This window comes from Gallus gallus, chromosome 19, assembly GCF_016699485.2.
Source record: "Gallus gallus isolate bGalGal1 chromosome 19, bGalGal1.mat.broiler.GRCg7b, whole genome shotgun sequence".
NCBI classification, from domain to species: domain Eukaryota; kingdom Metazoa; phylum Chordata; class Aves; order Galliformes; family Phasianidae; genus Gallus; species Gallus gallus.
Genome location: NC_052550.1, coordinates 928025 through 949768, shown reverse-complemented (window position 1 = coordinate 949768; position 21744 = coordinate 928025). Strand labels below are relative to the sequence as shown.

The window sequence follows — 21744 nt, the reverse complement described above, 5'->3', positions numbered from 1 at the left end:
CATTTTTTGTCACTTTTCCCACTCCAGCTGAGAATGTCCAATTGCTGAGCCCAGTGCCTCTAATGCCCGTATGTGTGGGGCAGGAGCTGTGCTGTGATCACTGCATTTCTCTTACTTTTCTCCATGATACTGATTTCTGGTTTCTGAGACCTCTTGCAGCTCACAGTTCTTATGCACAGAGCTTGACACAGAAGGCTCCTGCCCTATAGAATCATAAAATCACAGAATCATTGAGGTTGGAAAAGACCTCTAAGATCACCCAGTCCGACTGTCCACTTACCACCAATACTGCCCGCTGGCCACGTCCCTCAGTGCCACATCCCCAAGGCTCTGGAACACCTCCACGGACGATGACCCCACCACCTCCCTGGGCAGCTGTGCCACTGCAGCACCATTCTTTCAGCTAAGTTTTTCCCAATATCCAACCTAAAGGAGGGCTGTGTCCCCAGGCACGTGGCGTTCAGCCAGCCCACAGCCATGTACACACCCTCCACGTTACAGAGCCTTGCTATTGCATGTTTGCCTCTGCTTGCCAGCCAGCTCCCACACACAGCAGCTCTGCAGCTCCCTTGATAAACCAGCTTTCCATGGTTATTTTCATTGGGAGCTCCAGCCTTGCAGAAGCATCTCTCCCAGATCTCATTCCACCACTGCACCGCCTACACGTAATGATCAGACGAATCTAAACTCTCCTCCACAACATCGAGTGTCATTTGCTCATTTACTGCACTGTGCAACGCTCCTCTGGTTGACTCTGGGCTGAAGGATGGAGCTATTGCTTCTTCACTACCCATTTACTTTTCTGCTCATTGCAGTTCTAATCCTTTGCTGGAGGTACCCTACATTCAAATACTTCTTCAAGATGACCTTCTACCAGGTGTGGATCTTCACCATCAGCTTTCTGGTTGTTATCCTTGCTCTTCCTCGTGGTCGCAGCTTTGAAAACATAAAGTAAGTTGTCTGTAGCCTCTTTGTGCTCTGGGCGTTAATGGGAGAAGCTTGTACTCTGCATGGGAGGGTCCTGGGAGCTGTGCTGTGGTGGGGAGGAATTAGTTGGATGCTGGCATGCCATTAGCAGCAGTGCACATTAATGCACAGGTTTTGGGGCATTGGGTTTGGTGGAAGCTGGGGTCACCTGTGCCACACAACAGCCCAGCACTTTGTGGCCTCCTGAAGTGCTACAGAGGCAGGATTCACTCCGCCAGAAGGCGTATGCTGCAGAGCAAGATCCCAACTCTCTCTCCTCTCTGAGCCTCAGCTTTTCACCTTAAGAAATTTTCTTCAGTTCTTGACTTTTGTGCCTGACATTTTTTCTTTATTTTTCCAAAGTCTGCCTGTCCTCCAGTGGTAAAATCATCTCTCTTCCCACTATTCAGGTAACAGGGGTGCCAGGTGCATGGCAGGTTTACTGCAGCCCATACACACAACTCAGTAAGTTGGGCAGCAGAGTAGAGTACAAACAGGTGCACTATGAATTTGGGCATTATATTCAAATATATGGGCTGATATTCAGCTGATGTACACAACTGTGGTATTTGGAGTTGCTCGGCCATTGGTCTAACATACCCCAAAGAAAACCTGCCAGCTGTATTTGTTTTCTCCAATGGCAGCTAGAGGACCATCCTTGTTGCTTTTCTCCCAGACAGACAAGTCAAATCTGGGACTATGGACAAACAGGCAGCTCCTCGGGAGAAGTCTGTGAGGTGGCCTGGTCTGGAAGACTCGTGCTTGGTTCCTTTGCTCAATTTTAGTTTCTCTTTAGCTCACATCTGTTCCCCTTTTCCAGGATTCTGCGCACGGCGATTCTTACAGTCAAATATGCCCTTGGTGTCAAGATTGTGGTGAAGGGCAAGGAGAACCTCAGGACTAAGAAGCCTTGTGTACTTGTGTTGAATCACCAGAACTCCCTGGACGTTATGGGTACCTGGGGAACCTGATCCTGCCTTCTCCTCCTTGCTGCATAGTTATGAAATCTCTAATAGCACAGGCTGCTATAAAGTCCTTCCCACTTAGCCCCAAGCCCAGGGTGTGTTCTGAGGCAGAACAACACAGCATTGCTAAAGAAACTTCACTCATCCTTTCCAACAGAGCTGGGATGAGAACATCAGCAGACCACAGTGGTGTCACGGTTATTCAGGTTATTCAGTGTTGGCAAAAGCTCTGAGTGGGAGGTTGGTCTGCAGATGCCCCAAATCCCTTTTCCAACATCTTGTCGTTGGGTGGGGGCTGCAAGCATGATGTTCCCCAAAGCACAGGGCTGGAGGGAACCTTGTGTAGATGAAAACATTTTCTGTCCTTGTCCTTCTCTTCCAGTGATTATGCAGATGATACCAAATCGCTGTGTGCCCATTGGAAAGAAGGAAATACTGTACATGGGCCCCTTTGGCCTCGCATGCTGGTTTTCGGGCATCGTATTCATTGACCGCAAGAAGAGGGAAGAGTCCATCGCTGTCCTGACAGAGATGGCACACACCATGCGCAAAGATAATGTGAGTGGGAAAGACTTCTTGTGGAGAGCGGGAGGCGCTGGGAAATGTTAACCTTGATGTGGCTGGAAGGTGATTTAGTTCTTTGGACTCTGCACTGAGCAGAACCTCTGGTGGGTTAGCTGTGCTTTGGGCCCAGAAAGTGCTTGAGGTGGAGGAAGTGAATGCCTCTGCATAGTCGGGAGCAGACAGATCAGTCCCAGAAGAGTATGTGGTGGAGTCACCATCCCTGGAAGTGTTCAAGAAACATGTAGATGTGGTACTTACATTTGTGGTTTAGTGGGCAATATTGGTGGTGGGTGGACAGTTGGAATGGATGGTTTTAGGGGTCTTTTCCAGTCTTTATGATTCTATGTCTGTGCAGTGATTTAGAATAGCAACTGGAGATGCTTCCATCTCAATGTCTTCTCCCTCCTGCAGTTCCATGTCTTGATCTTCCCTGAAGGAACTCGCAATCACAGTGGCTCCATGCTGCCATTCAAACGTGGGGCCTTCCAGTTGGCCGTGAGAGCCCAGGTGAGAGCTGCCTTCCTCCTGCCCCTTGGGATGCAGTTTGACCACCAGCAACCTGGTCCCTCACTTCCCTTTGGACTGAGCACCCATCCAGTAGCCTGCAGGTGGTACAGGGCAATTTGTAGATTCACTCACTGTAGACTGCTTCCCCACAGGTTCCCATTGTTCCTGTAGTGATCTCTTCCTACAACAGCTTCTACAGCCAGAAGGAGAAGAGATTCACATCAGGTGAGGATCACCTGGGGCTGGGTGCTTGCATAGCCTTGGAGGAGCCGTGATGTCGGTGGGAGAGAACCATGTGCTATGTGGGGGCAGAGTCTTGGTCTCCAAAGGGAAAAGGTAGAAAAAAATCTTTCATTTTCCTACAGAGAAAAGCAGCCCTCTTTCTTCCCTGATGCCAACCCAAAATGGGCTTCTGCCACTTCCTACCCTGCCCTAGGCCAGCCCATGCTCTTTCCTAGGAGCAGGACTTGCAGCTGAAATTCTCTTTACTGACATCATTTGTACTTCTGTAGTCATTCCCTTGAAGGCAGACACCTCGAAGAGAAAGTTAAACACTCCGTTTCTACTCAGCTTTCTCCCACTGGGGCTATTCTGTCCTCTGCTGGCCATGCAAGAAACCTTTCAGTCCTGGAAGCATTCCCCTGCTGGCAGTTTGATGGGAGCACGAGCAGGGGTTCCAACTGTTTAATGCGTTTCATGGGTTTATGCCCTCCTCTTTTGGGAAGCTCTTCTCCATGCTTCAGTTCACCATCTCTGCAACGCTCTGCCAGCAAAGTTTCTGGATCTTATTTCCTATCATGCGTGTAAAGGCACGCAAAGATGTTGAAAAGTGAGGACAACTCCCTAGTTCATTCTTCCTGTCTGCACCAGTCCGTGCCTCCTGAGATAGATAAGACACATCTCAGCAAACCAAGGATTTCTAACATGGTTTCTCTCATCCCAAAGAGCATTTCTAAAATAAAGAACTCTGGTGAATTCAGTATACATAGATCAGAGCATGACCAGTTTGCATGCATTGTGCTACAGACCTCTCATTCTCTTTGCTCTGATTTAGTCAGACTCTGAGGTCTAGGGCTACCATATGATGGGTGACTTCTTTCCTCCATTCCACATGTTGGTTTGTTTTTGTTTGTTTGTTTGTTTGTTTTTGTTTGTTTGTTTGTTTGTTTTGCATTGGATGTACTCAGACATTTGTGCATTGTGGTCTCTATGGACAGGGAAAGTCTGATTTGGGTTTTTGCTATGTGCATCTGGGTTGCTACACAAATGTTGGTGTGTGAAATAATGTCTTGCACCTATTTCTATCTTGCTCCTTGGCTTACACCAGTTGCTCTGCTACATCTTCTATGCTGTCTTACATCACTCCCCACCCCTGACCCTCCTGTCTTGCTCTTCCAGGGACAAGCACCATCCAGATCTTACCACCAGTGGAGACCGTTGGCCTGAGCTCAGATGATGTTCCCAAGCTCACCGAGCAGGTCCGTGACTCCATGATGAATGCCTATCAGAGGATATCAGGAATGACAAATGGGGGTTCCCATGAATGACCCCACAACCACAAAAAGGCCTGGAAGCAGAAAACTCAAAGGACTGCAAGCCTGACAGGGATAGGCAAAAGCATGGAATCATTTGATTTGGAAGGGACTCTTAGAGCCATCTGGTCCAACACCCACAGCCCCATCAGTGCTCAGAGCCCCTCCAACCTAACGTTGGGTGTCTGCAGGGATGGGGCACCCACCATATCTCTGGGCAACCTGTGCCAGTGCCTCACCGCCCTTACTGTACAGATCTTTCTCCTTGTATCCAATCTAAATCTCCCTTCTTGTCCTGTCACAACAGCCCCAGCTAAAGACTCCATCCCCTTTCTTACAGCCCCTTTTGATACTGAAGGCCACTCTCGGCTCTTCCCAGAGCCTTCTCCTCTCCATGCTGCACAGCCCAGCTCTCAGCCTGTCCTTGTAGGGATGTGTTCCATCATTTTTGTGGCTCTCCTCTGGACACACTCCAACAGCTCCATGTCTCTCCTGTGCTGAGCACTCCCCACCTGCGTGCAGTGCTCCAGGAGATGTCACAGTGCAGAGCAGAGGAGCAGATCCCCTCCCTGCCCTGCTGGCCACACTGCCTTGGATGCACCCAGGGGACGGTTGGCTTTCTGGGCTGTGAGGGCACGCTGCTGGCTCGTGCCCAGCTGCCACCCACCAGTACACCCAGGTCCTTTTTGGCAGAGCTGTGCTCCATCCCTACACCCCCCAGCTTGTACTGATAGCAGGGGTTGCCATGACCCAGGTGCAGGTGCCCACCGTTTATCCTGTCCAGGTCTCTCTGGATGGCATCCCATGCCTCAGGCACATTGACCACACCACACAGTCTGGTGTGATCCATTAACTGCTGAGGGTGCACTCGATCCCACTGTTAATGTCATTGATGGAGGCTATAAAGAGCTCCAGTCCCAGCACTGACCCGTAAGGGACATCGCTCATCACTCGTCATATTGACCACCACTCTCTGGGTATGGTCTCACAACCAGTTGCTCATCCATTGCACAGTCCACCCACCCAGTCCCTACCTTTCCAATTTGGAGAGAAGGATGTTGTGGTGGACCGTGTCAAAAAAAGAAAAGCCCACAGAAAGAAGAAGAACATTTAAGTAGAAGTGTTGAAATGGTGGTCACCTTCCTTCCTGAGAACTGTGCTGCCTGAGCTCTATGGATGGACTCAATGGACAACTGGACAATACTTTGTAATCTTAACCCTGAGAGCTTCTCTCCATCTTGGAACCCAGGCAGAGGTGGATCTTTACTGTGACCATTGCTGTGTGCTTGATCACCTTTTCTCACTAAAAGCCAACAAGATGGAGGCATTTATCCCAGAGCCCGTGGCCATTCTGCCTCAGCAATTGCTTGTCTTGCAGTTAGAAGGTCCCTTGCCTCTCCTTTTACACAAAGGGAGGTTTTGTGTTCCATGATTGGTCAGATCTTGAAAGCATGAAGGGAATGTGTCCACAGGACTTAGAGGTCAGAGGCAAACTGCAGAAATACATCACCTGAAGCCCTTGTCTTGCCCTGAAAATCTCATTATTTTTTTACACAATGTATTTTTCGATCCACATCCGCTATGGGAGCTGCAGCTCCTGATTTCTGGAAGCTTCCTGTTTTTTCCCTGTCTTCTCTACGTCCTCAACAGAGTTTCTGTTGGAGGTGAGGGAGAACAGAGTGCCAATAAGATATGAAATAAATACATTTTAAAAGCTCGAGTTTCAGGTGCTGAGCTTCTTTAAACCATGGGCTGTATTGTGATTAAAAAGTAGAAGTGGTTTGTGTTTGAGCATGGGCCAACTTGGTGGCCATGGCCTGGAATAGACAGCAGCTCTTCAAGTTTTGGGACAGATGTCTGATGTGCCAAAGTCGATGCCAAAGGTCAGTGAGTGCAATTAGTATTTTATTAAGTATTTTATTAATGTCTCTGTGCTTCAAAATGCAGCTGCAATTCTCCAGTGTCTTCAGAGACTGAAATCTCACTGTGAACCAGAAACAGCCCCCAGAATTATGCTTTTGTGCAAAAGAAGGACATGACAGGTGTTGTGATAAAGATTACATGAATTTGCTAAACTCTGAGCGGGGCGCAGAATAAGGAATTTAATTTAAAGGCTAAATTAGTGTGTAATAAACTGTAATTAAGAGATTAAAATCAAGGACAACATTTGAAACCTGTTTCATGCAAGCGCTTTGGCTTCCAGATTTGCCACCCCTTCACAACAAGGTGTAGAAACCATCTGCTTTGGCTGTGCCTTTAACATTCATAAAAACATAGAGCACCTAACAGAGTCTTGTAAAACCCTGACCAGTCTTAGAGCAAGGGATGACCAAACATCACTGCACTGCATGAAGGATTGCACTGTTTTACACATCCATGGGATAATCCCATCACAGTAGAGCAAACGCAACAGTAGACTCAGTCTTGAGCTCCTCTCTGGGAAGCACATGCCAGAGCCTCCATCAGCAGCAGTTGGCTCAGCACAAGGTATGGGCAGCAGATTGTGCCATCATTAGGAGTTTCCAGAACTGGTCGCAAGAGCAGGATTAGAAACTGCCCATGAAGCAGAAAGGGCTACTGAGCATCAGAAAGTCTTTGCTGGACAACTACTTCTCTCCATATTTCTATGTGACTGCATAGCTTAAAATAGCAATAGGCCAGTGGGAACACCATGGCAGATAGCCTGGTTCAGCTGTGTCTTGTTTCACCTCTGAGACACTGTGGTCAAAAAGTACCTTTGGTGACCTGGGACCTGAAGGCCCTTTGGGATTGTGTTTTTTGGGACAAACTCATGGTGCTTGAGGAAGTTTCACTCTGAGCTGTTGGTTTTCAGTGCCCTGCAATTTCACTGCTGCCGGGTTATGCAAAGGCAGCTCAGCTTCCTCCCAGCCTGGTGATAAAAAGGTCACAGGAAGCAGCTCAACGTTTCACTGACCATAAGATGAAGTTCATAAACCAATCAGGAAGCTGCTACTGTTCAGAGGGAAGGGAAGTGACACCTCAGTTAGGTTCCCAAAGCAGTCACCACAATTCAGCCCTCACACCCAATGTCTTTCTCACATAGTGGTATCCCTCTCACATACTGTGAATGAAACCGACCATGGGAACTGCATGGAGATATCTGTGCTCCGTGCAGAAGGACAACGCAGGCAATCCCAGCGTGATAATCCATATGTGGGTTGCTAGAAGGAAAAACTCCTCCTGCTGGGTCTTCTGCAAACTTCTGTTCTCTTCACATCCATTTCCAGCTGGAAGAGCTTATGCCAAAGTACGTCAGTAAGAGGACACATGTAGTTGGCTGTTCTATATATAAAGGCACTCCTGTACTGTCTTGTGTCATAATCATGGCTGTGAGTGTTAGACTACTGTTGTGTCAGGCCACGCATTGTCAAAATAGCTCCAAATACTCCTCAAAATACTGTGAAGCTTTAGGGAAGGCAAGGGAAATGCAAAGACTTAGTCTGGCAGAGAAGAAGTTTGAAGCAGATTGAGTAATCCTGGCTGATTTCTTCATGGACATCTTTCCTGTAAAGACTCAAGCTATGCTGGAATAGATTACCTGACTTGAAGTACATTGCTCGAGGGAAGGACACATTCACAGGGACTCAGACAGATTGGATTGTCAGGGATTTTCCATCTGGTTGAAGAGGAAGAGTTATCCTCCAAGGATATCAGGCTGCAAGGAGATCAGGCTGATGGCAGTCTGAGTGGGGCTGAAAGGATGGTCAAAGTGTGCCTGGGGGCAGGATCACCACGATGACCTTAATTCTTTTCCTTCTTTCTTAATTCTTTTATATTCTTTCTTGGAGAGCATTTGAACAAGGGAAATCTCCTACGTACCTTTGCTGCCCCTCTCAGGCTCATCTTTCCAGGCTGAGAGATCGAGCATGTCAATCTCATGGCAGTCAACAAAGTTCTCGGGACTGCTGGCCCTGAACATGTCCCTGGGTAACTTTTTGATACAGGTATTGTCGCAAATCACTCTTGACATGGAGATTTTTGTCAGTTCTTCCAACTGCTGCGGAGTGAAAACTCCTGGGTTTTCCCACCAGAACCTGCAAGGATATTTTCAGAAGCAACTTACAGTGTCCTTGAAGGTGTCAAGTGCTGGTTATTTCCCAAAATAGACACCTGGCCCAGGTGAATCTCTGCTCAGATCCACCTTCATCCATCAGGCAGTAGGCACAACCCTTTGGAAAGAAGTCTGAATTCTGCCGTACTCATCTGCCTGTGCAAAGAGGCTGCCTCTTTAACATAGCCTAACTAGGACACAGGGATTGATCCTTCCCATTAGTACCCTGAGAGCAGATGTCACCTCAGGCAGAGATTACTGCAGATCACCCATGGGCTGGAGCTGGCATTCCTCAGCCATGTGTGTCTCTACAAATCAGCTGTTAAGAAAGAGCCCTTTGGCAATCGAGGCTAAAACCAAAGTGCGAGCCCTGCTGCAAGTGCTCAGTGATACGTTGGCCGTGGGGTGGGGATGGCACGCTCCCAGAGCTACCTACCTGTCTCCATCACGCAAGTTCCTGAACTGAGTGCCAATGATGCAAGCCAGGAGGGGCCCAACTCTGCCACGGGGAATTAAGGGCTCTGCAATTGCCCCAATCCAGAGGTCAATATTATCCGGTGTCCCATACAGGTCCATGAGCTTCTTGGTCAGTTCGGTATTGCCCAGCACCTCAGAGAGCTCATCCACTGTTTGAGGCTGGGAGAGCCCACAGAAGCGCCTCCAGGCATTGTAACCTGCGAAACGGGGACAGAAGCTGCTCAGAGGCCATGCTGTCCACCTGTCTGCCTAGGCTAAGAGCTAAACAAGCCCCACTACCCTCAGCAGCGTCTGCATCTTCCTATGGTTCTAAAGGTTCTGGAAGACGTTCTTAGCTAGATAGAAACAGTCACAACAAATGCTATGTTAGGGTTAAGGTTTAGTGTTAGGGTTAGGATTAGAGTTGGGGTTAGGGTTTGGTTTGAGTAGTGTTAGGATTAGGCTTAGGGTTATGATTTGGTGCAGGGTTAGGGTTTTGTTTGGGTTAGGGTTAGTGTTTCTGGGCTGGGGTGATGGTTACCTTTAAGATTTAGGGTATGGGTTTGTTTTAGGATCAGGGTTAGGGTTTTCATTAGGTTTAGGGTTGGGATTTAGGGTTAGGGTTACTATTGCTGCTAGAGTCTGGGTTAGTTTTAGGGTTATGTTGAGGTTTGGGGTTAAGGTTAGGGTTAGAGTTAGGGTTTTCAAATGCCTTTTAAGGAATGCATACACTAAACGAATATTTTGGGTCTGTATGCTCTGCCACTGGTTCAGCATAACCCGCCAATTCAAGCCACTTGGTGCTGAGCATGACTGGACCTGTTCTTACAGTTTTGGGAGGCAACATTTCTAGGATTAAAAACCTAGCAAATAGCACCTCTGGGGTTGTGCTTACCCCCAAAACACCCATTCCTCTGCAGCACGTGGAGGCAATTACCACCAAGGGTGCATGCCACTTCTGTTCAGAGCTGTGGGTTGTCTGAAAACATGAAACAAGTCTTGGTGGGCAAAGAGCATATGCTTTGTTGAGCTCATGTGAAAACTGAGCTCGGTCAATTGGGACTGTATCTGCTCTACCCCTCACTCTTTCTTTGCAGTACACCATTGCTTCTACCCATCTTTAACAAATTTTTCCAAATATCACGTTTGCCTCTCAAGTCCTTCTTACACTCTTTGTAAATCCCCCAGAGAAAGATCTTTACAATATAAAGACCTCTCCTTCTCTGAATCTGACTGCCATCTCAAATCAAAGTATCATTTTTTTTTCCCCCCACAGGTCTACATTCACAGAGATGCTATAACCAGTAAAGGAAAAGGAGTATTGTCCACAGGACAGGCCTAGAGTCTCCTTACCTGGAAGTCCGTGGTCTCTTCCCCGCTGCAAGTTCAGAGCTGCTAGATCCAGACCCATTATCTCTGTTTGTTCAAAAAGGTGGTTCTGGAGCTCCTCAATGAGCATTTGATTCTGTTTCATCAGTTTTGCATGATCAACCACCATGCCACGTATCAGTGGGTCGATGCCACCTGTATTCATTGCAGATCAAAAAGAGACTTCTTGCCAAGTTCCAACTTTGGTGGTCTCTTTCAAGCAGACGGAGCAGTGCTGTGTTAGATGTTTCTTCTACTCTGAGCAGTGTGCTCACCTAGATTCACATTTCCATTCCAACACATGAAAGTGCGTATATGTGAATCTGCAAAACCCAGTTGATGAGGCTTCCCCTTGGCAACTATACTGCCTACTTCTCCCATTCCCTCAGCCTTCTATTCTGCATACATACATCCACTTGTTACCCGCCAGGACCTCCCAGTCCTCTTCTGCTGAGCTGCTCCTCAACCAGTCAGCTCCCAGCAAGTTCTGATGCATGGGGTTCTATCCAATGTTTTGTTTAGCATTTTGTTTTTCTTTAGAATGACGTATCAGTTGGCAAATATGTTTTAGAACGTGAAATGTGAAACTGAAATCAGTTTTTGTCTGTTTTTGTATGTATTTTTCATAGCCATTAAGAAGACAGAACCACTAAAACACAGCAAAAATGACTGAATTTGTATACTTCAGAATATTTTCTATAGTAAGATAATTCATTTTGGAAGAGGCAACCATCTTTCTTGGGAAGATTCATGCCTGAAGACATTAACTGTCTAAGAGCTGGATCCTACAACTCCCTTTAAAGTCATGGAGAGGGAGGGCCATCATCAGAAAGCAGTTATCCCATCTAAGCTCAGCTGGATTGGATGCATTACCCTCTGACAATCTCTACCAGTTACAGAAGGATATAAACAATTTGTTTTCACTGGCCTACATTTTGACTGAGTGATACTTGGCAGTGTGAAAGAAGGTACAGAATTATGTGTTCTGATGGAAAATCTGAAATGGCTTCTCATGGTTGGAGTTGGTGCTCGGTAGCATTCAATGGCTTGAATATTACAACATACAGCTTTTGGCAGGGCTCCACCTGGCTACAGTGCAGGGCCAGTGTTGTTGGGCTGCATTTGGAGACAGTTCTACAGGACTGTCCTGATGTCCCACATCTAGGAGACCACTGAGCCTCTTGGGGAGAAATGTCTGCTTCCAAGATGAATGGCATGATAAGTGGTGAAACCAATTAAATAAATGGTTCTAATTTTTGTGAGTCTATGCTCGAGTGTCTTACCAGCATCTCTGCACCTGAGAGTCTACTTCAGGACCAAATCAGGACTGCTGGCAGCCCTGAGTTCTTACCTTCCATTATAATTCTCCATGATGCACAAAACGTCAGATGGAGAGGGACGTGGGGAAGTGAACCCATAGGCTGAAAGCTGTCATCTAAACGGGATACAAAAGGCTGCACTGAGGTATGACCAAATCGGAAGGCCAGGGAGAAAACATTTGACACTGTCGGATCCACAGTCTCATGGTAGCCGCTGTACAAGGGTATCCACTTGCTGGTCTCCTCTGCAAGCAGAAGTGGTAGATAATCTCTGTATGTTATTATCTGAAAAAAAAAAAAAAACAAACATAAAAGTAGATCAAACAATCAGCAGCTGCAGCAGAAGTGACATTAAATTCAAAGAGAACTGGCAATCTCCCTGAGTTCTTCAAAGGATTATTTTGCTGCATTTGCAGGAGGAAAAAGATTTCTAAGATGAGCATTGGTCACTACCTGGGTCATGGCAGCTATGATGTTTCGACTCTCCTGGTAAAGCTTTTCTCCATCCCAGTGAGGATTTAACTTCCCCAGCTTTGTAACCAGGCGATTGTGCTCTCGGAGAAAGACAGTGTGCAGAGCAGAAAGTCCCAAGTTCTCTGTTACCCGTTTGTCACCTACAAATGAAAGTGTTTTAGGAAATTGGTCAACTGCTTTATATTTCCACAGCAGATTTTGATGGCAGGGCAGATATGTAGCATTCTTAGCAGTACTGCCTGTTGTTAAGTTTTCTAGCAGTCATCAGTCATGCCAGAAATTTCTTTGCAGCACAGACCAAGCATTCTCTCTCTCCCTCTCCAAATAATTTAACCAAAACCATTGGAGAACCATAGAATCATTGACTGGAAAAGACCTTTAAGACCACCCAGTCCAGCCACCCACCTACCACCAATATTGTTCACTGACCATGTCCCTCAGTGCCATATCTCCACATTTCTTGTCATATCTCCACACCCAGGGATGGTGAGAAGGGGCTTTGGGCAATTTGAACTAAATTGCACTTGTTCATGAAGCAGCTGTAAATATCTCATTTTGTGACAATCTCATATCTGTCTTCTTCTTGTACCTTATGGCTTCTAGCAATCTTCCTTTGTATGAATGTTTGGTTTTGAAAATTTGTCTCAGCTCCCTCAAGTTATAAACACCTTTGAGAGATCTATGAATGTGCTTTCAGCAGAAATGGTGGAGGCAACTGGGAGACACATGGTGAAGTCCCTCCAACAGCTGAAGGTACAAACACTGAGTCTCTCCTCGTGCACCAAAGGGCTCTTCTCACGAGCAACAAAAGAGTCAAAATTGTTCTACAGATGCACCTTACCAGCTCTGAAGCAGGGGATGTTCGTGCTCTTGTTTGTGAGTACACAAACACTTTTTGTTTTGTTCTCAAAGGGCAATAATTCCAACCCAGCATCAGTAAAATTCTGGTTCACAGCCATCAGACCCAGCTGGTTTGTTTGATTCCTAAGGCTCTTTGCCACAGACTCCTCGCTGCCGTACACCATGCTGGCATCAATGAAGGAGGTGACGGCATTGATCTGCTCGCGAGTGAACGTCCGGGGATTGCAGACGGAAGCCGACTGGATGAACGGCATGCAGGAATTTGATCTCAGCATCCGCGGGTCATCGGGGGGGAACTAAAGGAAATAAAGATAAGTAACGCCTCAGAGAAAGCCTTGTGGTTGTGTCTGTTTGTTCTGGGATGGAACAGAAGTCATGGTACCTTAATTGGGAAGCAAGGGGACCTGAAGGTGCAGTCAGCATCGCAGTGAAGCTCCGGGTTCGCTCCCATGCCACTGGAAGGGGCCAAGTCTATGTCGTGGTTGACCCATTGGCCCCACTGCATGAAGAAAAGAGAAAGCTCTTGATCTTGAGTGATGTTCTCATTGGCTGTATGAGCAATTTCATTAGACACTTTTCGAACCTGCAGAAAATCAAAATTGAGATGTGTGTGACTGTCTGTACCAAGGGGAAGTTACCTCCCAGACTAACTCCCATTGTGAGACCATGGATAAGATGGTCTCAAATGAGCCCTTAATAGTTAATTATTGCATTAAACAGAACAACCTCATGTTCCAATTGGACCTAAACTGGTGTGATATACAGCCTCCAGCCCTTTGGCAGCACCGTCTTAACTCCACGGTCACCCAGCCAAGCCTCATATGACACATATGCACATCCCTTAGCCTGAGCTCAACCTAAGGGATGTGCATATACCCAGAAAGTCAAGAAGATGGCTGAAGGGAGATTTAGATTTGATATAAGGAAGAAGTATTTGCCAAAAGGGAGGTGAGGCACAGGCACAGGTTACCCAGAGAGGTGGTGGTGCCCTGTCCCTGCAGACACCCAAGGTCAGACTGGAGGGGCTCTGAGCACTGGTGGAGCTGTGGGTGTCTCTGTGCATTGCAGGGGTGTTGGGCCAGATGGCCTTTAAAGATCCCTTCCAATTTGAAGGGTTCTATGAGGAACACTCCAATCTTACTCTCTGTACAAAAATCCTGGCATACCTGAGCACAGCGTGGTGCTGCCTGCACCCAACCTCAGGATGTATGCCTTGGAAAATACTTTGCTCTTGCCCATGCTTTGCATAGTGAAGTACTTGCATCATTTTTTCTCTGTCTCTGACAAGCACATGAGTCTAAGACATATCTCAACTTGAGAAAATAATTTGCACCTGAGGTCACAGAAGAGGATTCATTTTACACTCTAGATGTTGCCAATGTTCCAAACCAATGGGTGCAGTGAGGATAGAGTTCAGTAATGTTATCCAGACAAGAATAATTGTTCTCACCAGTGGGAGTGGAAATGCATTATAAAGCTTTCCTTCGCTTGCACCTCTGGGAACAGACACTCCGTCTTCATATGCTGCTGGGAGCCATCGAGCAAATGCGTGGTTGGAAACCCCCAAGTGAGGTTCCTTTCTGGAACGTCAGAAGAAAAGCCAATACCAGTATTATTTCAGAAGTGAACAGGCTCGTAGAGATAAATCAGAGAACCATTAAGGTTTTAAAAGACCTCTAAGATCATCCAGCCCACTCTTCACCTACCACCAATATTGCCCACTGACCATGTCCCTCATGATTGGCAGCCCTTGGTCCATATCTGACCACTCCAGTAACATGGGTGATAGCCAGGAAATATTGAGAAGTAAGCAATACCAAGATAATTACTGTGGATAAAAATAAACTTTTTAACGTCACGAAAAGATTCCTGATGACATCGTATTAATTTTATTTGGAATTTCTATCTCCATAGCATCTCTGTCTCTGCTGCTGCTCCACACAAACTCACAGTCTCACAGTATGGCCATCACCAACTATCAGAGGAGCCATGCCTGTGTCCATCCGAGGCCACTGATCATCTTGGAAGTCCTCTGCTGAATCCTACCCAGTTTTTGCACACCCCTCTTGAACTGTGGGGTGTCCAAACCTGGAGGACCCTCTAACTGCAGGTCAAATGCTATGGTCCAGTGCATCATTGACCTTATTTGAAGTGTGAATGCACAGTGAGAGAATCGCTGAACATATCTGTGCTATCTCATGTTGTGCATCTCAAGCTGAGCAAGAGCTTTTAAGAATGTTCCCATGTCACAGAGTGACATACTTGGTGGGGTGTATTGATATTCACAGCACCCGTGAGACACACGCTTTTAAAAATATTGCTTCTGTACTCAGCCTAAGACATGTGAAGTTTGAAATCTAACCATCAGCACTCTCACCAGACTCAAAGCGTGATGTCTCCCAGTGGCTGAGGGAATTAATACTGCTGTACCACAGAAGAGATAGAGTGGTATTCTGGGGTCTCAAGCACAGAGAGGGGCTGAATTTCATGGGCCCCAGATCTTTGTTCCTCAGCTTTTCACCTTTCCCCACTCCCATGAAGTTCTTGGGAAGCAGCACATGGAGAGCAATGGGCTCAAGCCTGATGTTTTCAAGACATGAAACCTTTTTCCTGCCTGTACTAAGGCAGAAATGAAACATCTGTTACATCACAGGCCCTACCTGTTGTTGCACTCTCCAGTAATAGTCCGGTAAGTGTCATCCTCTGGGCATTTAATGGAGCGGATCTGATAGTCACAGCCAGTTTCTTTGGAAATCATCTCCTTCTGCTTCCTATCCAATAGGTCTGCGAAAGAAAGGGTGTAAAACATCTGCTCTTAACAAATTGTGTTTTATCTTCTCAGCATTCTCAGCTGATGTTTGAAACTTTCTGTATCATTAGTAGTGTCAGCACCCACTGCACCAGCATCTAATGTTATTCCAAGCTCCCTCCAGTTTAAAGCAGGAGAAAATGCACTCTTGCTGTGGAATACATTCTGTCACCAACAGAATCTGTCTGCTTCACCTCTCAGCAGCAGAAGAGCCTTGGTGGGGATCACAGAGTGGGCCTGCACTGAGTGTCAGCAACAGAATCCCACCAGGTAACGCTCCTTCTCAAGGATTTTAAATGTCCAATGGCTTCAGTGAGCTCAGTGACTGAGCTTAATGACTTATCCATGAAGAAGGTTCATGCACTGTCTTTAGGTGCCCAGAGTTAACCAGAGACTATCCTAGGGGCAGTTACATTGACAGAGCTCAGGCCATGACTCACCTAGCAAATGGAGGTCTTCACTTATCCTAATTTTGTGACAGATATTAGTTCCATGGCATTTATTGGTATAAGAGCACATATGCAAAAATATGCTGTAAACCAGCTGATATTCAGAACCTGAATTCCCCAGAATAACTTCTGCCTCTGAGTCTCTCACTGTGCCACATACCATCAGCTCATCCAGAGTCACTCTGCTTTAGTAGCTAAATCCACCCCTGTTGAGCAGAGTTTGTGGAGAGTCCAGTATGTCTGTGCTGCAGTGGCACAGCTGCCCAGGGAGGTGATGGTCACTGTTCCTGGAGGTGTTCGAGAACCATGGAGATGTGGGTGGATAACCATGGAGGGACATGGTTATGGGCATGGTGGGGGTGGGCTGGGGTTGGACTTGGGGATCTTAGAGGTCTTTTCCAACCTTAATCATTCTGTGATTCTCTCCCCAGCCAGCTGCCAAGAGCGTGGGTTAAAACACCTTCAGCCAAGTGCCTTTACCTCTCTGATGAACCGCTGTTCAACCCAAAACTTACCCCGTGTGTAGTCAACTTCAGCTGGGACAAACCCCACCCCAAGAAAAGGGACTGATGAGATGTGAGACATAGTTAGTAGTGGGATGGTGAGGTTTAGAAGTGAGAGATGACACCATAGAGCTCAGCTCTAATGTAGTCTTTCACACTGACAGATTGTCCATGTCAGCTTGATGGATGCAGCCCCATCCACAGAGGAGCTGCTCTACAGCACAGAGCTGAGCCCAGAGAGACCACTCCTGAGCTGTAGCAGGGTTTAGCTCTAATCAGCAAGGTTATGTGACAGTTCTTTTCTTTGTTCTAGTAATTAAACCACTGGGAAGAAGGCAGGGTGTACCATGTGCACCCCTGGAAGGATCTGATATCTCAGAAACATTCAGTCAATAGATAAGAAATTGCTCATCTGTGGATCCTTCCTGTTCTCTAGCACAGGATGCGAGCTGTGAGCTGGGTCAGAACTGTGGAGATACAACATCTGGATAACACCTGGATTTTCCCTGTTAAGTTGAGGCCTAAACACTTTTGTGTATCAGCAGTGGATCAGCTCAGAAGGTGCAGTCTCCTGGCGCTCAGCCCCAGATTTATCCCACTGATTTTTAGCAACCCTGTTACTGTTCCACTCACCCTAGGTTGGTATTATCATCAAAGACAGGAGCTGAGATGGGCAGCACCAAAGCTGATGAGTGAAACACCAGGTGGTCTGGGTCTGCCTCTGAGCACGGTTACCTTTCAGCCTCTGCACACACTGCACCCTTCAGTCAAGTGACACCAGCAGGGACTCTGGGGAAGGGCTTCCTGACCAGTTATCAGGATCATGGCAGGGCTTTGTAATCAGCTACTTGGGCCATGGCAGAGCTGCTTTTTGACATGCATGCTGTGATAGCTTTTCTCTTGTTAGCAAGCTATTTTGGTCTAAAACGCGTTACCTGTAATGTTGAATCTCATCCTCCCAGACTGCTGCAGCTTTCTTTTGAGGAGCTTCAAAGTAGTTTCCAAGTAGTCGGCAGCACGGACTGCAGATCTGGTTCTTCCTACTGGATCCTTTAAGTGCCTCAGGAAATCCACCGGGCTGGGAAACTCTTCCCTTAGTTTTTGCTGTAAGCTAAACAGAACAGAGTCTCATGGGCTGCCTACCCTGAAAACACCTCCTCTGCCCTGTGGGGCTGGTGTACTTAGACATGATGGAACCAGCAGGTCCCCAGGAACGCTGTGCTCTTCTACAGCAGCCTGACTGCTCCTCAGATTTGCACACCTCCCTCTCTCAGTAAAATTTTGGGAAATGAGTCATTGTGATTCCTTTCAGGTTTGCTTTATATCCTTGTCATAATGAGACCTGTTAATCTACGTGTAAAGCTATAAGTATTGGTGGTAAACTGAGTTTTTCAATGACAGGATAGAATTTTACGTTTAGGATGTTACAGTATATATTCTTTGAGCAGAAGACAGTCTTGGATACGTTGCTTCTGTTCCTGGCCACATCGATCACTGGTAGAGAGAGACCCCTTCCCAGAGATCAACCTGCACTGCCACACCACCAACATCCACCTCTGACATTGTGGGCCAATGTCATAAAACAGGAGGCATTACTTTCGGGGCAGCCTTCATAGGTTATCTCTTACTGCTTGATAATGTTAGAACTTTCATGCAAAAAAGGACTCACTGTTTCCGAGCTCGTAAATACGCTGCATCCACCTGCTGCTTGGCTTCACTAATGCTCTTCAGGATAAATGAGTCTGACAGTACTTCTGAGCCCTCTACTCAAAAAGAGAGGGATAAAAAGCAGAAATTGAGGATACATTGTATGTACACGAGAAGCTCTACATCCCACTGCATCACATTCCCACTATATGTTTAGTGTTACATTAATACCTTTATCTGTGTTCCTCTCACTCATCTACCTCACTGAGGCTTGGAAAGTTATGGGACTATAGATGACCACCAAATTATACTTTATTATCCATGTCAAACTTGACTCCTTTGACTTCAAGGGGTTTTTAGGGAGTTAACTTTCACCTTTCTTATTCAAGGTATTTTCTGTAAAGAGGGATATTCACTCGGGCTGTGCATAGAAGAAACCTAATATATGGTCCGTGACCAGTCTTCCTGCCATAAAAAGGTACTCATGTCCTTGAAAGGCTCAACACAGATAAGCTTCTTAGGCACTTCACTGTTAGTGGGTAAATTTCAAATATATTGGACATATTTCAAATACCTTAGAGTCAATGTCCCTGGAGGTGTTCAAGAACTGAGGAGATGTGCCACTGAGGGACACAGTCAGTGGGCACGATGGGATGGGTTGGACTTGGTGATCTTGGAGATCTTTTTCAACTTTAATGATTCTACAATTCTATATTGAAACTATAATTAGGTAATCAGACTGAGATTGGACTTGAATCCCCCACCCAACACCACACCTCTTCAAGCAAAAGAGCAGCAGAGTGAGAAACAGAAAATTACTGTTTAACGAGGAGTCTGATGCCCCAACCAAGCAGGATGTGACGAGGGATCCTAGGAGAGCAATTCTCAGTTTTATACCTAGAGGGAAACACAACATCATTTTCAGTTCACTGTAAGTGGATGTGCAGGGATTCTCTGAAGCATCAGAAGGGATTGACTGATGTGCTAGCACAGGTCCTCCAGCACATATGTATATGTATAGCATACATACAATGGCAGAGCGGCTTCCCTGGAAGGAGACACTTAACCAAAAGATTGCAGTTATATTTGTACACATAAAAGTCATTTTGTCAACATCTTAACTGTTTAAAACAGGAAATAAAGGCAAAATAAGGAAGATCTAATGAACCTGTTGCAGTGGGGAGGAAGGAGAGCTCCCTTTTCCCACTTCCCAAAATAAGTGTGTTTCAGCTCTGCTGGGAGGAGGAAGTAAGGATTAGCACTGGCTATTCACGCTCTACTCTTATCTTCTCATCTCCTTGTGCTCAGCCAAGGAATGCATCAATACCAGTAGCAGTAACATCAAAATGGCTAAATACAGATTTTGAAATAAGAAGCACTGATCTTACCTGACATCTCTGCAGAACTGGTGAGACTAGGAAAGTAGCCAGTCTTATATAGCATCTGCAGCAGGGCAGGAATCAGCTGGGTCTGACCTGGGAGTGGCCAAACGGGGAGAACCTGGGACCAGGTTGAGCCAAAAGGAAATATCTGCTGCCTGGCTTGGCTGGATTAAGAAAGGTGCACACTTCTCCATGCCTTTCTGGTAGATGTTGACTTACTTTTTGGCAAACCAGTTAAAAAGGGAAAAAGAATAAAGGCACAGAGCTCTTTTCTACTGGGTGAAAGGGACCATCTGAATTTTATGAAGGTAAACCATGGCAGTGGCAGTTAAAGGGAGTCAGATCAGCAGTGATTTGGAAATGAAAATAAAATCAATGCTGATCTTTGTAGATGGCGAAGACTGGACAAAGAACAATGCAGTTGCACAGAACACGATGGAGCAGTAGGAGGAAGGGCTGCGCTTCCATGGGCAGACAGGAGGGTGAGAGAAAGAATTTACTTCTTTGAACAGCAGTCAGGATGATTGTTTCAAAAGACAGTGCTGATGGCAGCAAAAGTCACTCGTGCCTGGTATAATTGCCACTACAAAAGAGCACTCTGGTTTAAATTCAGTTTAAGTAACCAACTCTTTAGACTCAAACAAGCCCTTAGAGAAGCCCATCGATTTACCAGAAGGAAGATGAAGTACTGACTTACAGTTTGCATGCACTTTAACACCCCTTACCAGCGATGAAGAACTTAAAGCAAAGCCGAGTGCCAAAATGAGGGGTACGTACTGCCCTTCCTCCAGCAATCTACCCACAGTCTTGTCTTCTTCAGTGTAGAAGCAGCACCTTCAGGCTGCCCAAACCATTGGGGGATGTGAAATCCCTACTTCTGCTGCACTGTGGATTGTCTCTGCATTCTACTGGGGAATGAGGAACAAGTGCAAACTCATATAACTTGAGCCAAAAGATTATCAATTGGAAATAAGACAAATATTTCGAAAGATAAGAAAGAACCATCATCAAACAATATTTCTATACTGCGTTCATCTTTAATCTCTTGATAATATCAGCTCAAGGTCAGATTGAAGAGATGGGTGAGTGCAAGTGTGTTATTGTGGAGTAATAAACTCTGCTTGCCACTAGCTCAACGGGCCCCAAATTTCCGATGATAAAAGGACTAAAGCCATCAAATGGAATTGCCAAATACAGGGTCCAAAATAGACAAAAGTAAAGCAGTTTTCAAATAACTGTGAAACCTTTGAGAACAGGATGGGTCCAGAGACTGGTCAGACACATTAACGGGAGAAATAACATTCCAAAATGTACTGAACACCATGACACCAATATGGGTCGGGTATACCAGAACTACAAACTGCTGACAGAAGTTGGAGGAGAATCTGAGAATCATAGAATCACAAAATCATAGAACTGTTTGAGTTGGAATGGACCCTTCAAGGCCATCTATCCCAACTCCCCTGCAATGTTCAGCCTGATCAGTACTCAGAGCCCCATTCCCTGACCTCGGGGGTCTCCAAGGATGGGGCATCCACAGCCTCTCTGCAAACCACACAACATGTTGGCTCAGTTGACTTTTCCTCTCCTACGACCATATCTAACTCTATTCCATGCAGAAAACTACCAGACATTAGTGGACTGGAGCGTCTCTGCAGTGTTTGAGAGAGATCCAGGGATAATTCATGTCTGAATAATGGGTTATTTAGGTAGTTTTAAATCCACTAGGATATATTTTCTTCTAGACCAGGTTTTTTATATTTGCTTAAAAGAATATAACTGGAAGCAGAGCCAACTGGAGCTCTCCTGTGGCACCTTCTTCTTTCTCCTGCTGCCCTGATTGGCTTGGTGTGGTTTCTTGAGAGGTCAT

General features: G+C 46.2%; 2 protein-coding genes across 2 annotated transcripts; one reads left to right on the top strand and one right to left on the bottom strand.

Moving 5' to 3' along the window:
• The first annotated feature begins 259 nt into the window (after window positions 1-259).
• Window positions 260-6254, top strand: AGPAT1 (1-acylglycerol-3-phosphate O-acyltransferase 1). The gene is made up of 6 exons (XM_001233845.5): window positions 260-951; window positions 1787-1920; window positions 2314-2489; window positions 2907-3002; window positions 3155-3227; window positions 4401-6254. Exons 1-6 carry the CDS (start codon window positions 767-769, stop codon window positions 4547-4549), a joined length of 813 nt encoding a protein of 270 aa, XP_001233846.3. The 5' UTR covers window positions 260-766; the 3' UTR covers window positions 4550-6254.
• A 152-nt stretch (window positions 6255-6406) lies between these two features.
• Window positions 6407-20558, bottom strand: LPO (lactoperoxidase). The gene is made up of 13 exons (XM_015295913.4): window positions 19881-20558; window positions 19312-19389; window positions 18515-18608; window positions 17781-17956; window positions 15745-15868; window positions 14535-14664; window positions 13467-13667; window positions 13065-13380; window positions 12203-12363; window positions 11782-12034; window positions 10416-10586; window positions 9043-9280; window positions 6407-8589 (listed from the first exon to the last, which is right to left on the bottom strand). The coding sequence occupies exons 1-13, from the start codon at window positions 19933-19935 to the stop codon at window positions 8367-8369; spliced, it is 2220 nt and encodes a 739-aa protein (XP_015151399.3). The 5' UTR covers window positions 19936-20558; the 3' UTR covers window positions 6407-8366.
• Between the last annotated feature and the right edge of the window lie 1186 nt (window positions 20559-21744).